This window comes from Oryzias melastigma, linkage group LG20, assembly GCF_002922805.2.
Source record: "Oryzias melastigma strain HK-1 linkage group LG20, ASM292280v2, whole genome shotgun sequence".
NCBI classification, from domain to species: domain Eukaryota; kingdom Metazoa; phylum Chordata; class Actinopteri; order Beloniformes; family Adrianichthyidae; genus Oryzias; species Oryzias melastigma.
The window spans coordinates 19,372,204-19,387,161 of NC_050531.1; the positions used below are offsets into that span (position 1 = coordinate 19,372,204).

A 14,958-nucleotide genomic window follows, 5' to 3' on the forward strand; every position below is an offset into this window, starting at 1 on the left:
GTAAGTGTTTTGTATTTTCAGGTTTTGATTTATCCCTTCTGTACGCCGGGACAACACAGACGCCAACGATAGATGCTGTTTTGCAGTGGGAATGACATCATCACAACCTATATCACCTGATGCTATCATGTCCCAACAGCCAATGGTCTCAAAGCTCCACCCCCACCTTAAAGTCAGGCTCACCTCCGAAAGCAAAAAGTCAGAATTGAAACTAATTATTGAGAACTGAAAGGGAAGATGGAAAAAAACCAAAAAGATAATAGTTGAAAATACAAAACAGCTTACAGTAAAAACTTATTTTTGCAATTAGAAATATATATATATAAATATTCAATATTTCTTTCAAGTTCACGATGTGTACTTTCAGGCCTAAAACTGGTCAAACTGGTCAACAAGGTCCAAAATGTCTTTCTATCAAATTTTCAATGTCTAATTTTCTAATTTTCAATCGTTTTTTTAAGTTTCTTTATGCTGATCCTGATTTGATCCTGTAGATTAACTGCTTTTTTCTAAAGCAAGAAAAAAGATCACGTTTTTCAAGAAGCGTAACATCATGACGACAACATGAGGCAGCTTGTAATTGATGTATTTTATTGTGAGATGGGAAGTCATAAAAAAAATGAACAAAAACAATTACTATAAAAAAAGTTGAGGGTGTTAAAGGGGTGGGGCATATAAAAGTGGGCGTGTCATAAAGTTGGCACAAATCAAAACAGGAACAAAAGGGCAACATGGTTTTGGCTTGGCAGAGAGGACAGTCACGGGTCATCCTTCAACACGACGGCACACACTCATGCTAGTAGACTTTTCCACAGTTCAGTAGCTTCATATTTAGGGGGAGGGGCCAGAAAACTAAGGTGATAGTGGAGCTTAGGTCACAGGATCAAATTCTTCCGCTTTTCAGGTGAGCTTCGGACTTTTTCCCTGAAGAAAAACGTCTTATTTGTTCGTAAATCACTTCAGAACGCCGGAGTCTGGGAATCTTTTTTTCCTTCATACTAAAATATATTATGGCATTAAAACAGACGACAGTATTGTACACTACATGGTGTAATAAATAAGCACAAAGAAATATAAAAAAATAAGACACATAAATATAAAAGTTCTCTATGAGTACACAGACAAACCCATGTGGTTGGAGGGTGGGGGAGGGAGGGGTTAATACTGCCATGGATGAAAACATACATTACAAACACAATAAGAGACACTAAAATAATACTGACGGCTAACGCGGGGTTAAATTCCGGGGTCAGATCCGCCCACAGCGACGTCTGAGCGGAGATAAGTCGCAGCTTCGAACACGAGTCGTCGTTTCCAGACGCTCAAAGAAGCATTGGGGTCGGGGAGGGCCGAGTTCCCGAAGTCTGTCAGGAACCGCAGGTGGAGATGAGATGTACTGCTCATTGACTGTACAAGAGAACTGGACTGAGTCCAGAATCGTCCTCTGAAGAGGGCCAGGTTTCTGTTAACTCTATGTCTGTGTCCTGATACTGTCAATTTGGGAAACTAATGCTACAGGAAGTTCTCTCATACAAGAACGCCACTTTGCTTCTTTTTTGTTGTCTAAATTTGTTTTAGTAAACAGCCTTTTGCCTCATACATTCATTGATTTAATCTGGTAAATTCTTGATTCATATCTAGTAAAATTTTCTTACAATTTTACGACGTTATTATCATAAAATTACGCTTTTTTTCTCAAATTGTTACAATTTTATTATTGTAAAATTACGACTTTTTCTCCTAATGTTACAACTTTAGTCTCTTAAATTTTTTTATGTTATTTCTCGTACTGTTGTGACTTTATTCTCTTAGGATTACAACTTTTTCTCGCATTGTTAGAACTTTATTCTCATAAAATTACGACTATTTTCTCTTAAGTTAGAAGTTCTTCATTCTTTTCAATTTTTCACTTTTTTTCCTCGTAATGTATGACTTAATTCTCCTAAAATTACAACTTTTTTCTCACTTTATTCTTGAAAAATTACGACTTTTTCTTCTAATGTTACAATTTTATTTTTGTAGAATTACAACATTTTTCTTTTCATTTTTGACTTTATTCTCTTACATTTTGACTTTTTTCTCCTAATGTTATGACTTTATTCTCTTAAAATTACAACTTTACTCATAATGTTACAACTTTGGCCCTGTAAATTTTTTACTTTTTTTCTCGTACTGTTGTGACGTTATTCTGTCAAAATTCCAAAAAAATTTTTCTCAAATTGTTACGATTTCATTCTCGTACATTTTTGACTTTTTTCTCCTGATGTTACAATTTTATTTTTCGTAAAAAAAACAACTCCTTTTTTTTTATTAATGTTATTAAAATTTTATTCTCGTAAATATTTGACTTTTTTCTAATAGAATATGACTACTATATTATCTCATCATTTTACGACCTTATCGTCTTAACGTTACATATTTTTTCATTTTTGGGCCAATCAGATGCCTCAATAAAAGTATGTGATCTTACCTTGGACTATTTTGGATTTTGTGGAGTCCACCTTTAAGTGGTAGGGGGTGTGGACTTCTAACAAGCTCACTCCTGATTGGTGGTTGTCATAGAGACGTTGGCCAGCTCAGACTGCTTGTTGTTGTTGTCCAGGTCTCTTATACAGTCAGTGATGCTGCTCTCTGTCCTCCTTTTTGCATACAGCTTCATTTCTGTGTGTGTGGTGGTGATGGGTGCTGAATTTCCTTAAACTCTAATAAAACATCAAATATTTGAGCTTTCTGTCACAGTCGTTCAGTCAATTACAGAAACGGGTCAGTGGTGAGGGGGGCGGGGTATGTGCCAAACGGTATCGACACGTCAAAGCTTCATGAAGACGGCTCCACTGGATGACGGAGCTGAAGGGGAGGCGCGGTCAGCTGCTTCTTAAGGCTACAGTCCCTCCAAACAGCCGACAGGAAGTGTAATGCTAAGACGTGTGGAGGCGCGGTAATACTGAAGGGTCGGCAGCTCCTCTGCAGGTAAACCAAGCCACTTGTAGTGCACAGGATTCTCTCATTAGACTCCCAACTTAACAAAATACTGACTTCTTTTTTTTTGTTCATTGGCAATAAAAAGATATAGAAATATCTCCCAACTGTACAGCTTTAGAGGTTAAAATATGAGCGATAAAATTAGTAATACTGATAGAAAGAAAGGACTGAAGGGTTTTAGTAACAAATCATTTTCTAAAACCAGTCGGCTCGAGCTTCCAGTCTGTGATCCTTCGTTTCTGGACAGACGGCCACGCTCTGCTCCTCCCAGCAGGAGGCGCTGCGCTTTTCAGGCACACCTGGATTTCTACACAGTAGTGAAGTGTCGGAGGGCCGCTCTTCGCCTCCTGCGCTCCTCCTCCTCGACAGGAGGAGTCTGATTGCGTCGCCTGCAGGAGTCCGCTCCTCAGTCAGTGTCTCCTTTCTCCTCTTTATTGTCCTTCGTCTCCCCTTCGTTCTCCTCCGTTTCCATTGCCTCGTCCTTCTCGGGGCTCCCTGCTGGCTCCTCCTCCTCCCTTGCTTTCACCTGCTCCTCCACCTCTTCTGTGACCTCCTCTGCACCCTTGCTCACCTCCTCTTCTTCTATCTGCACCACCTGGATGTCCTCCATGTCCACCATGCCTTCCTCCTCCTCCTCCTCGCTCTCCTCCTCCTCTCTGGTGCTGCTCCCTCTTTCGTCCAAGTCCAGCAGGGAGGGAGGGAACAGCTCGCTCTGCACCCGGCTCAGAGCCTCGCCATGCTCGGGGCTCTCCTGGCTCTGCGCCTCCTTCTTGCAGTAGGAGTAGCGGTGGTTCATGTGCTGCGAGTAGGAGCCGGAGTGGGAGAAGCGCTTGCCGCACTTGTCGCACTGGTAGGGCTTCTCCCCGGAGTGGAGGCGCATGTGCTCGATCAGGTGGTGTTTGTGTTTGAAGGCCTTGCTGCAGATGCCGCACTCGTGAGGCCGCTTCCCTGCAGACACACAGAGGGAGGAGGGTCAGGAGACCGGAACTCAGGGGGGGCGAACTCAGTCACACAAGGGGCCAAAATCCAAAACACACCTTAGGTCGCGGGCCGAACAGGACGAACATTTATTAAACTCTCTAAAAAAACATTTTAAAAACTTTAAAACCGTAACTTTTTAACATAATTACCTGATATAATGCTAGTGTGAATGCTGTAAGTTGAATTTGGCTGCTGAAGATGGTAAAGTGGATATTGAAAAACACTGAAGATGATAGATAAAAAAAAAGGTTAATAGGCAGCCATAATATTAGCTAAATGCCAAATTAGCCTAAAAACCTAAAAAAAGAACACTTAGGTTAGCCAAAACAGCTAGCATGTAGCTAAAAAAATAGTTAAATTTGAAAATATCCTAAAAAAACTGAAAAAAGTCTAAACTAGCCAAAACAGTTAGCATGTAGCTGAAATATTAGCTAAATAGCAAAATAGCCTAAAAAATCTTAGTAAATCCCCAAACCGTCCAAAAACCTAGCAGAATGTGTATTTTTAAAACTTTTTAACATAGTTTTGAATCATAAATAGGCAGGAATATTATTCCAGAATAAATCAGCTTAAACCTTAAATAACTTTCAAAATTTTACTCTCCATAAAAATATATTTTGCCAAAATAATACAAGTTAGAAATAAGCACAAGATTACATCGTGTGATTAATATCAATGAAATAAAATGATCTGGAGGGCCGGATCCGGCCCCCGGGCCTTGACTTTGACTCGTGTGCCTTAACTCCTCAGATGAGGTCACCGCTGACCCGACAAGCAGAGCTCTTGCAACACTCTACTGCTGGCAGAGCGTAGTGGGGAGCTGCTGGAAACTCTCTCAGACCTCCTCTGAGCATGTTGAGTAATACCTGCTGGAATGGAGGTGTCCACCCTTCTCCTCAAAAATCCCCTCGGCTGTGAGTCATCGCTCCCTGTGAGTGTGTGTTCACCTGTGTGTTCGTATTTGTGCCTCAGCAGCGAGCTGCTCTTCTGGAAGATTTTGTCGCACAGGTCGCAGGCGTACATGCCGCTCTCCGTCTTCTTCATCTTCTTCCTGCCGGGGCCGGAGTCCGAGTCGTTCTGCTCCTCCAGCGCAGAGACGCCCTCGGAGCTCAGCTCCTGCTTCTCCTCCTGGGGGAAGAGGAGAGGTCGGGTCAAACAACGGGAACGCGCTCTGAGCGCATCCACAGGAAGATGCTGAATCACCGCCCGCTCATGCCTCTGTGGGATGACCGGAAACATAGCATCACTCCTCCTCCTCCTCCTCCTCGGCTCTGATAGCAGCAGGAGATCTGCTGGAGGCTCTTCTCCAGGTTCATCTTTGTCAATCCACTTAACACGGGAGTATAACACAACAGCAGGGAATCAATGCAGCCGGCACAGGAGCTGCGTTCAGACAGAGTCCAACAGATCGATATGGTCTGAGCGGCAGAGTGAGGACGGCTACATCATTTACCACCAGCTCCTCTGTGAAGCTTTAAAAGCCTTCAGGAAAATCGGACTATCATTACTTAAAGTTGTAGGGACTGAGATTTCTCAGGACACATCCAGAGGGCTTTCTGCCGTCGGTCATGTTTAGGGGCGTGTTTGGTTTGGACCCTCGTTGGTAATATTCTGCTTCGTTTGGCAGGTGTGAACCCTTAACTGGACTCGGGTGCGATTCTGGGCGCTGAAGCAAACAGAGGAAGTTAAGCAGAACTTAACTGATGTAACCACCGAGCAATGTCTGCTGCAAAGGAGACGATCTGCACAGACATGCAGTAATAGAACAAATAAAAACTCGCGGTGCAAATCTGAGGAAGTATAAGTTTACAGGGATGGGATTATATTATTTACTTTCTTACACTCCCTTCAAGCAATTCATCAAAACCCGTTGGAAAATAATTGAATTGAATGGATTCAATGTGTCATGTACTGAGAGTTTTATTTATGATTAAGAGCAATTGTAATTGTATCCAGAAGTCAGCATCATTTTCTTGGTAAAACTTTAGATGAGGTGCTGTAAAACACTCAATATAATGTTGACAAAAATACTTAATGTCTTATTAACATCCAATAAACACATTCATAGTGTTAATGTATTAACAAAACTTGTCAAGGAATCTTATTGTTAAACGTTACCAAAATCTTTGACTGTTTATGTATTCAATGTAAACCAGTTGATTCTGATGCAGAGAAAAGTGGTTTTGCATTGATGGCATTGACTGTACATGAGAATTGGACTGAGTGAGTGTGATGTCATCCATAGAATACAGTTTACTTCCAGCTCCACCCAAATGAAGTCTATTCAATGGCCACTTTTTCGCTATATGGACCTCGCCATGTTGGAGCTAGACGTGGTCAGTAATCAGGGATTGAGTCGGGTTTCTATGGCAACCGCTCTCGCCAATCAGTAGTGAGCTTGTTTGAAGGTTACACCCCTACCAATTGAAAGCGGCCTCAGGAGAATCTGTCAATCAAAAGCTTTGAACGCTCTACCTGGGATCAGCAGAGGGCAACACATAGTTTTTTTGAGGCATCTGATTGGTCAGTTTAGAACTCGAAGAATTTGAGAAATTAGCATTTGCAAGAACATGTTAAAAACGACACATTCTCACTCCCTCCACATCACTTTTTGACGCTTTGGGTATTCCCATATCTTCGTTTTTTTGACCTGCTGGCTGTTACCATTAAATCAGGGTCCGGTCGTTTTGTCAGACGTGGTACCGGATGTAGACCAAGCCTCGGGATGTGGCCGGTACCAGTACCCTAATGCAGAACCCTAATGTTCCTGTTTGGAATGTGAGGGGTGGCGTCACTAAGTCCACTTCTCACATACAGACGATGTCCAATATACAACACATTACCTACAGAGTGTTGCAACTCCACCTCAGAATCCGCTGGCTTATGCTAATTTTGAAAATGGTTAAAGACTGACAGACAGTGACTTAAAAATGTAAACATTGGTGTTAAAGGGTTTGAATCCCACAAAATTTTGATATATCCATGTAGTTTTATTTTATTGTCTTTTTCTTTGTTTTTACTGCTGAAGTTGAAATCAATCAAACATTAAACCAGTGGACTGTCCTGGTCTCAACGATAATTATTTTGTTTAAAAAAATCCACTTAATGGAAGAAAAACTTTTTCGTGAGTGGATCAACTCAAACTAAAACTGTAGAGTAGTCAATGCGCTGTTTGCTGGACCTGAACTGACCTTGATTCCGTTGATGTGGCCGGCGTCGTGTGTCTCGCTGCCTGCGGGGCTGCTCGCCGCCGTGGTGTAGGTGTAAGCCAGCTGTGGGATGAGGATGGCCTGCTTGTTGTTGGTGGCGAGCGCTCTGAGGCATTGCATTGTGGTTACAATATCGAGGGGTTTGGCACTTGGCTGGTGGGCGTACAGTGCGGCGGGGCTCCCCCACGTGGACGAGAGTGGCGATGCGTTGTTCTTTGTGCAAGTTAAGTTGAGGGGCTGCTCCTCTTTGGGGGAGCCAGAGGAGGCGGAGAGGAAGATTGGGGCTTTCACCGCCACTCGCTCCGCCTCTTCTCTGGCCGGCTTTGGCAGAGACAGGTCCAGGGGTCCCTCAGTGCTCTGTGGGGTGACAGCTTGGACGGGACTGCCCGCCATCAGGTTTAGTGGCGAGGGGGAGGCCGGAAAACTGTGAGTGCCGTTGACTTCAGCCGGGGTGGCTTCAGTGGGGCTGTCCTGGCTCACCGACGGGCTTTTAGTGGCTGCGTCCCTCCCCGGAACCAAAGACACCACGCTGTGAGCCTCACAGGTGTCCTCCTCCTCTGAGGGAGGCGTGGGGGCGCCCAGGGAGATCTGCCCCTCCTGCATCTTGTCGAACCACTTCTTGACCACGTGGACCGGCAGGCTGACAGAATCGGAGATCTTGGCCAGCTCATCCTTGGTTGGCTCGGCGTTCAAGGCGAAGTAGGCCTTGAGCAGGGACAGGATGTTCTTGGGCTGGTGGCAGAACCCCCCCTCTGACAGCAAGGCGGCGATGGCGGACTCAGATCGGTCCCGGCCCGCTCCGTTTAGCCGGAGAACGTCCTTCTTGCAGTGCTTCAGAGCATGGAGAGCCTCCAAGCCTCCGGGACAGTTTTCACACAGGAGACAGTTTTTAGTGGTCTTTTCCTCTTTGATGTCGGGGGGGTTGGGGGCTCTGACGGTGAGGTCCTCGGGGAGCTTCTGGAGAAACGGGGACAGCGTCTCCTCGCGCTCCTTCTTCAGGTTGTGTGGGGTGAGCTGGCCCTGGCTGGGGTCCAGGCTATAGTTTATAATGATTTTGGCGTTGCCGTCCTGGCCGACGATGGGGAGGCTGATGGCTGAGATGAGCTGCTGCTGGGGGGGGTGGAGTGTTCCAGTGGTTAACCCCGCGCTTGCCTGCACCTTGTTCTCCAGCACCTGGCGGATGACGCTACCGTCCACCGCCACCTTCAGGGCGTTCTGCAGGTCCGCCAGGTTGATACTGATGGGAGACACCAGCCCCATGGTGGGCAGGACCACCGCCTGCACCGTGCCCTGCAGAGGAGCCGCGGCGCCGCCACCGAACACGCCCCCTGCGCTCATGGCAGTCATGCCTGGCGGCGTCACCACGGCCGGCTTGTACTCGTAGTCCACGGGTTCCGTCTTGATCTGGTTGAGGGGCAGCTGCTCCTGCAGCGGCTTGGTGTGTTCCAGCTTCTCCCTGATCTGGGTGCAGAGGGCGGAGGGCGAGGTGGACAACGCCGGGGAAGGGCCCTGGGCCTGCGCTTTGGCCCCCCCCACGCGCTGCCTGCCGTTCACTGAGATGATGCTGATGCACTTCTTACTGCTGATGTGGGAGCTGTACGAGCCGGAGTGGGAGAAGCGCTTCTTACAGTTGGAGCACTCGTAGGGTTTCTCTCCTGCATAAAAGAACAATGTTCAGAACAGGGGGTGTGAGGGGGGGCAGATTTCCATTAGTGAATGAAGCTAAATGAGGAAGCCTGGCTATGAGGGTTACAACAGGAAAAGGCTCTAATGCATTTCAATGATGCTTAAACGCTGATGTAACGGCACCACTGGGAGAAGCCCCACTCTAATTGCTGTCCCATAACACCGGCACAAACACAATTATGGCACATTAAGGAGAAACGCACAACGCAGCCGAGCGCCACGAACAACCTACAACCAGAGCATCGTAAATCAAACGTACAGTCGTCACGCTGCAGATGTAAACATCTGTACTCAACAGAGACCGGCGTCCACTCACCGCTGTGGATGCGGAGGTGCTCCTTCAGGTGGTGCTTGTACTTAAACGCTTTGCCACACTCGGTGCACTTGAATTTACGATTGCCCCCGGACTGTGTGATGTGCCTCTGTCGAGAGAGAGGGGGGCGAGTCGATCAGACTGATAAACAACGACAACACAACCTTTGAACTGCGGCTAATTCATGTCAGTGTCACTGATCAATTCAGGGCAAAAGTTCATGTTTATTTTCATGCAGATTTTAGAGTATTAAAGGCCCACTCCGCTGTTTTTAACATGTTGTTTTGATAATGGGGGACATAAATATACAAAATCAAGTTAGTGCAGTAAGATATGGAAAAAAAAGTATAATCATATCAGTAATCTTATATCTTATATATATATATATATATATATATATATATACATATATATATATACATATCACGGTATACCACCATCAAGTATATTTATTAGTTATTCTCTGAAAAAAAAAGATGTAACTGTTTACTTTTTCTGACTTTATTTTGCAGCAACAGCTTTGGGTACCGTGCTTTTTAAGTGACATGTAGACAGTTTTTTTTATCCCCCACACATTATGTATCGTCATATTGCCCAGCACTAAATTAAGTATTTCCTAACTCAAATCATTGTGAATCAAGAGCAGACAAAACAACAATAATGTTGGGGATCATTTTTGTGACCCTGGGCGGAGCTCAAGCTCCCTGCTCCACTCCATTCTGATGAATCCAGTTGTAGACTTGTTTTCCTCATCTGAGGTGGCATCTCTAACGGTGCGCCTGGATAGCTTTGGTATTGCTCGCCATTTTTTGTTGAACCTCTAATGTTAGGTTGGAGGTGTGAATGGCTGTAAGCTAGCGGGAAGGCGCTTAAACAGTAGGGCGGGGTTGATAAAATCGATTTTTTCCATCTGAAACGATCTAAACTTAAGAGATCAATAATCAATCAATAAAAGTAGAAATCACTCAGACACATAATTATATAATTTAATATAATTTTATATTTGCGTATGATGGAATTTTCCATAAGACGCTAATGCTGACGCTCAGTCAACCTAAACATACATTGTTGACTAAATGATAATTTTTATACACTAAGAGATGAATTTTCCAAACACTTTTAAGAAAATATTTTTTTAAAGTAACCATTTGTGTTCTTAAGCACCATTTTTTGCGCATACAGTGGCCAAACTGAAACGCCCTCCTGGAGAGAACAATTCTTTGAGAATCCATGTAACGCTGATTATATGGTTGACAATCTCATTATAATTTCACTAATATATTTTCCAGTATGTGAACTTTATCAGTTCAATTTGAAATTCTTCAAAACCAATATATATATATATATATATATAGATTATTATTGCATTTTTAAACAAATGTCTAAATGTGTCAATTCAAAATTGAATCGAATTAAATTGAATTGAGAGGATTGAAAGATTAAATTACTGTACAGATGGATGATGGGAAATGGGGGCGGGCTTACACCACATTCAATAAAATTATGTCCTAGAAATTGACATCTTTTATTTTGGCTAAAAACAACATAATCATAATTACAATAAACCAAAGGATTATTGTAATGAGACTGTGAGAAGAGTCGTTTTTGGATGTCCTCACCTGATCCCTTCCGTTCCTGTGGACCGTCATGTGCCTCTCCAGCTGAGCGCGGTACGCAAAGCTGTAGCTGCACTCCGGGCAGCTGAAGCTCTCGTCCGTCTTCTCGTGCCGGTACTTGATGTGCTCCTTCAGGGAGCTGTAGCGCTTGTAGCCGCGGGAGCAGTAGGGACAGGTGAGCAGCTGGGAGAAGGAGTCGGGAGTCCCTGATTAAAAAAAGAAAAAAAAATGATAAAAGGCCTTGAGAAAATGGAAGTATGTCAATGTGGGAGACGTCCTTTGATGTCATAAATGACTCTGTAACATTCCTCCTCTATTTGACTAATCACTGACAGATCCACCCCCACAGGTAAACAGCACCCAGGTAAGCAGAAAGATCAAAGCAGGTCTGGGTGTATTGAACTCGTCCTGCAGCCGTGTGACTGTATCTCCGCTTCCTTTGACTGAAAGGAGGTTAATAAATTGCAGCTCTTACTCCCATGAAAGTCAGTTTTTGATTGGCTCTAATAAATCAGGGAGACGCCATGTGTGTGTGTGTGTGAGGGAAGGAGAGGCTGGCGAGCAGCCACCGCCCACCTGGAGCGGCAGCGCCTCAGTTGGCCGGCTCCCACACAGGTAAAGCATTACCTCGTTAACAGCTGATGTATTAAGTCCCCCCTGTGGGACAGGTGAGGCCTCGCGATGAGAATGCATACACATTATCGCCCAGGTAGCAGTGAGTCAGAGCTCACACAGACGTGACAGATTTACTCAGGTGCTGCCGTTTCTCTAACCCCCCCACCTTCCCTTTTTTCCCCCCTCAGTGGAAACAGGTAAAAGTCAAAGCCCGGGGGCCATAAAGGCTGCACTTAACAAAGACGCTGTTGACTATAATGATGTCGGAGTGGTGTTAATGGGGTGGAGTTAACACCTGAGCTGACACAGAGCAGGTAGCGCCGTCCCCTGGGGGGGTAATTACCGCTCTCGGGTGGAAACTGGTGTGTTTTTAGAGAAGGAGGTGTGATTTGGTTGAGCGGCTCGTACCGTTCTCGTCGTGGACGCCGGCGTCGGGGGTTCCTTGGCGCGGAGGCTCGTCGTCGGGGGCCTCGGGGTAGATAACGGCCGTGTCCCCCTGCTGGAGCATCTTCTCCACCAGGGCGTCCGTGCTCACGTCATCCTCGCCGTCTGAGGGGCAGTCCTCCTTCACTGTGAAGGACAAGCACGCTCTGATCACACCGACACGCCCACAAAAACACCTAGCCGGTGGAGCGGCGGGAGATCTAGCATCCTGATGTTCACAATGGGATGAGAACAGTCATTAGCATCAAAGGCAGTAGGCGTCGCGGCCCGTGTGCCAGCTGAACGGAGAGCTTCCATTGGCAGTGTTGGGGGTGCGGTAATTAGGTGATGGATTTTTTTCATGTGTGACTGCGGCATTATCAGAACCCACACTGATCTTTGGAGAGGCTTCACTTTCACACTGTTCAGCAGATGAAGGTTGACTCTGGATCTGATGGTGTTCCTCCTCCTCCTCTTCATCACAGGCCCAGCCAGCAGGTCTGTCACCACCACCCCCCCTGCAGCTGCAGCTCCAGAGGCTGAGCAGCTGTTTCTCCAACCAGAAGGGATTGACAAACATGATAGTCTACTGAAGAAAGACCTCTCCAGCGTCCATGTTTGTCACATCATCATTCAAGTTATAAACCGACCAATCAGATGCTTCAATAAAAGTAGGTGGTCTCAAGACAACATTCTCTTGAGAATACTTTCAAGTGCTAGGGGTGTGGCCTTCCAACAAGCTCACGCCTGATTAGTGAGTGAGGTTGCCATGGAAACGTAGCATCAGGACCAATCCCAGATTACTGACATCATGTGACTCCAACTGTTGAATGAATTGACTTCATTTGATTGGAACTAAAAGTAAGCCATTTTCTATGGGTGCCATCACACTCACTCTGTCCAGTTCTTGTATACTGTCAATGAGGCAAACATGTGGAATCTGGTGTAAAAAAGACCGTATGGACTAAAACCCAATATTACTAATAATAATAAAAAAAGGAGGAACCAGGCATGACAGAAACCATTCCAGAAAATAAAAATATAAACTTAAGCTTAAAGAAAAAAAAAAAATCAAGTCTACATGTGTATTGAAGCTGATTTTAATAAGCAGCTGCAGATTCCCCTTCATACCAGTAAAGAATAACTACTTCCTGACACACATAAACTGTGATGGCCACAGACTAAAGAGAAGACTAAATAGACTTTTATGAGCCCACCAGAGACAGACGATTAGTTATTTCCCTATTGTAGGACTAACGAAGATATTTTTAAAGCTCAAATTTCACCGACATCCTTTATGGAAAGGCAGAATTAAGGAAATCAAACTTTTAAGAAATTGTCAAACCAATATTTGTTGATTGTAAGTCCATTTCAGTGTGTGCCACAACCGAATTATTAACTATAACCGTTCTTTAAATTGTGTTTTTTTTGTGTTTTTAACATATTCTAGTATTTTTTTTATGATGGAGGACATGTATAAAGATTAACAACTGCATGTCTGTGCATTTATTTATTCAAATCAGTGTAAAAAATGCTGTTTGTCAACTGTGTGGAAGGATAGCTCCAAATATTAGCCGCCATTTTTGTTGCACTGCTAACGTTAGCTTAGAGCATGTGAGGGGCTGTAAGCTAGAGGTAGGGCATGTAAACAGATGGGTGATGGGAAGGGGGGTTTACTCCAAGGAAACAATAACTTAGAGGCAAATTCTAATGAACTATGTCCTAGAAAATGACTCCGGTTTTTGATTAAAAGACCTCTGGAAATGATTTTACAGTAGTTTAATTGCCACTTTCATTGAATTTTGTAAAATTAATATTTTTCATATTTATGTATTGTGTTTTTTGTGTATTTCTGAGGGGTGGAACCTTTGTTTACATCTGTGTTGTGCAGAGAAAAACTTTTACTGTAACGCCAGTTAAGGAGTTCCATATAATAAAAGAGATTAAACCTTTAACCCCGGAGCTCCATCGTTTATGTTCTTTGATTTACTGTATTTTTTTATTTGTTAACACGATCATTCCAGTAGATTCTGAAGGAGAAAAGCAGCCCAACGAGCCGCTTTTCTCTACTGGAATGATTGTGTTAACGGTTGAAAAGTTACAGTATGTTAAAGATTTCGTGTTTAAGCCTCAAGTGTTAAAGGGTTAAGAAAATAACTTTTTTTTTTTTGGTGAATTTGATTTTTCTTCTTGTAATTTGTTATGTCGATACTTGCATTTAAGTTGTTTATTTGTGTGTTTTGTGAGGTTTTACTCGCTCAGTGGACGTCACGTCGCATTTACGGTCACGGCTCCAAGCTCCGCCTCCCTCTGCAGGAACTGTTTGGAAAGACGGGGCCAGCTGTGTTCTCCTCGGAGACGGGAACAGGTGTAGCTCTTCATGACTCACAGTGAATACCAACACTCTCACACCGCAGCGCGCTGGCTTCCTCTGGTGCACCTCAACAAAGCTGTGGAACAATACGGCTGCGCTCATTTGTTGCTATGGTTATTAAAGACTGCTGGAAGAAACCTCCTGCCCCGTCTGAACCCTCGAGACGTCACACACACACACAAAGAGGCTGTGTGTGTGAAGCAGGTGTTGAGAAAGTGGTGGGATCATCCTGCATTAGGCCGTCTAGCCCCCGTGTTTCGTTCGGCTTCGCTCCCATGACCTCAGCACCGCCGCAGACATGTGGACCGCATTCTTCACGTTGGGAGCAGCACCGAGGCACTCTGGGAAACATGCTAGTTGGAGCTTTAAATGAGGAAAATCAATAGCGGCTTATGTTTCAGGTCACCGCTTTATGTTTTATTTGCAGCGCATTACAGGCGTTTCCCGCTGATGTGCGAGGAGACGAATACAGAAGTGCTGATGGAGCTGCATCCAGCGCTCACCTCAGGCTACTAAATGTTGAGCGTGTGTGTGAAGCGTGTGTGTGCGACAAGCTCGTGTCTTCCGTCCGTGTGTGTTCGTCGCTCAGATGCAGGCTGGGGGGGAGGGGTCACAGCCCTGCTGAGGTGGCTCCGTGTTATCCGGCGTCTCCCCTGACATGAAGCATCGCTCAGGACGTTTATGTGCTGACGCAGGGATGTGAACGCACCGCTGCGCGCGCCCAGGATCAGCTGGAGGGTCTGCGGTGTTGAGATGTGG

At 44.8% G+C, this 14,958-nt stretch overlaps 1 protein-coding gene across 1 annotated transcript in view; it reads right to left on the bottom strand.

Moving 5' to 3' along the window:
* Nucleotides 1–569: 569 nt before the first annotated feature.
* Nucleotides 570–14,958, bottom strand: part of zeb1b (zinc finger E-box binding homeobox 1b) — a 60,329-nt gene continuing 45,940 nt past the window's right edge. The window contains exons 3-8 of the mRNA XM_024279593.2: nucleotides 11,811–11,972; nucleotides 10,791–10,993; nucleotides 9,175–9,280; nucleotides 7,155–8,827; nucleotides 4,911–5,091; nucleotides 570–3,930 (exon numbers count right to left, since the gene is read on the bottom strand). Of these exons, the coding sequence (XP_024135361.1) occupies nucleotides 3,389–3,930; nucleotides 4,911–5,091; nucleotides 7,155–8,827; nucleotides 9,175–9,280; nucleotides 10,791–10,993; nucleotides 11,811–11,972 (2,867 nt within the window). The 3' untranslated portion in view covers nucleotides 570–3,388. The remainder of the gene's footprint in view (nucleotides 3,931–4,910; nucleotides 5,092–7,154; nucleotides 8,828–9,174; nucleotides 9,281–10,790; nucleotides 10,994–11,810; nucleotides 11,973–14,958) is intronic.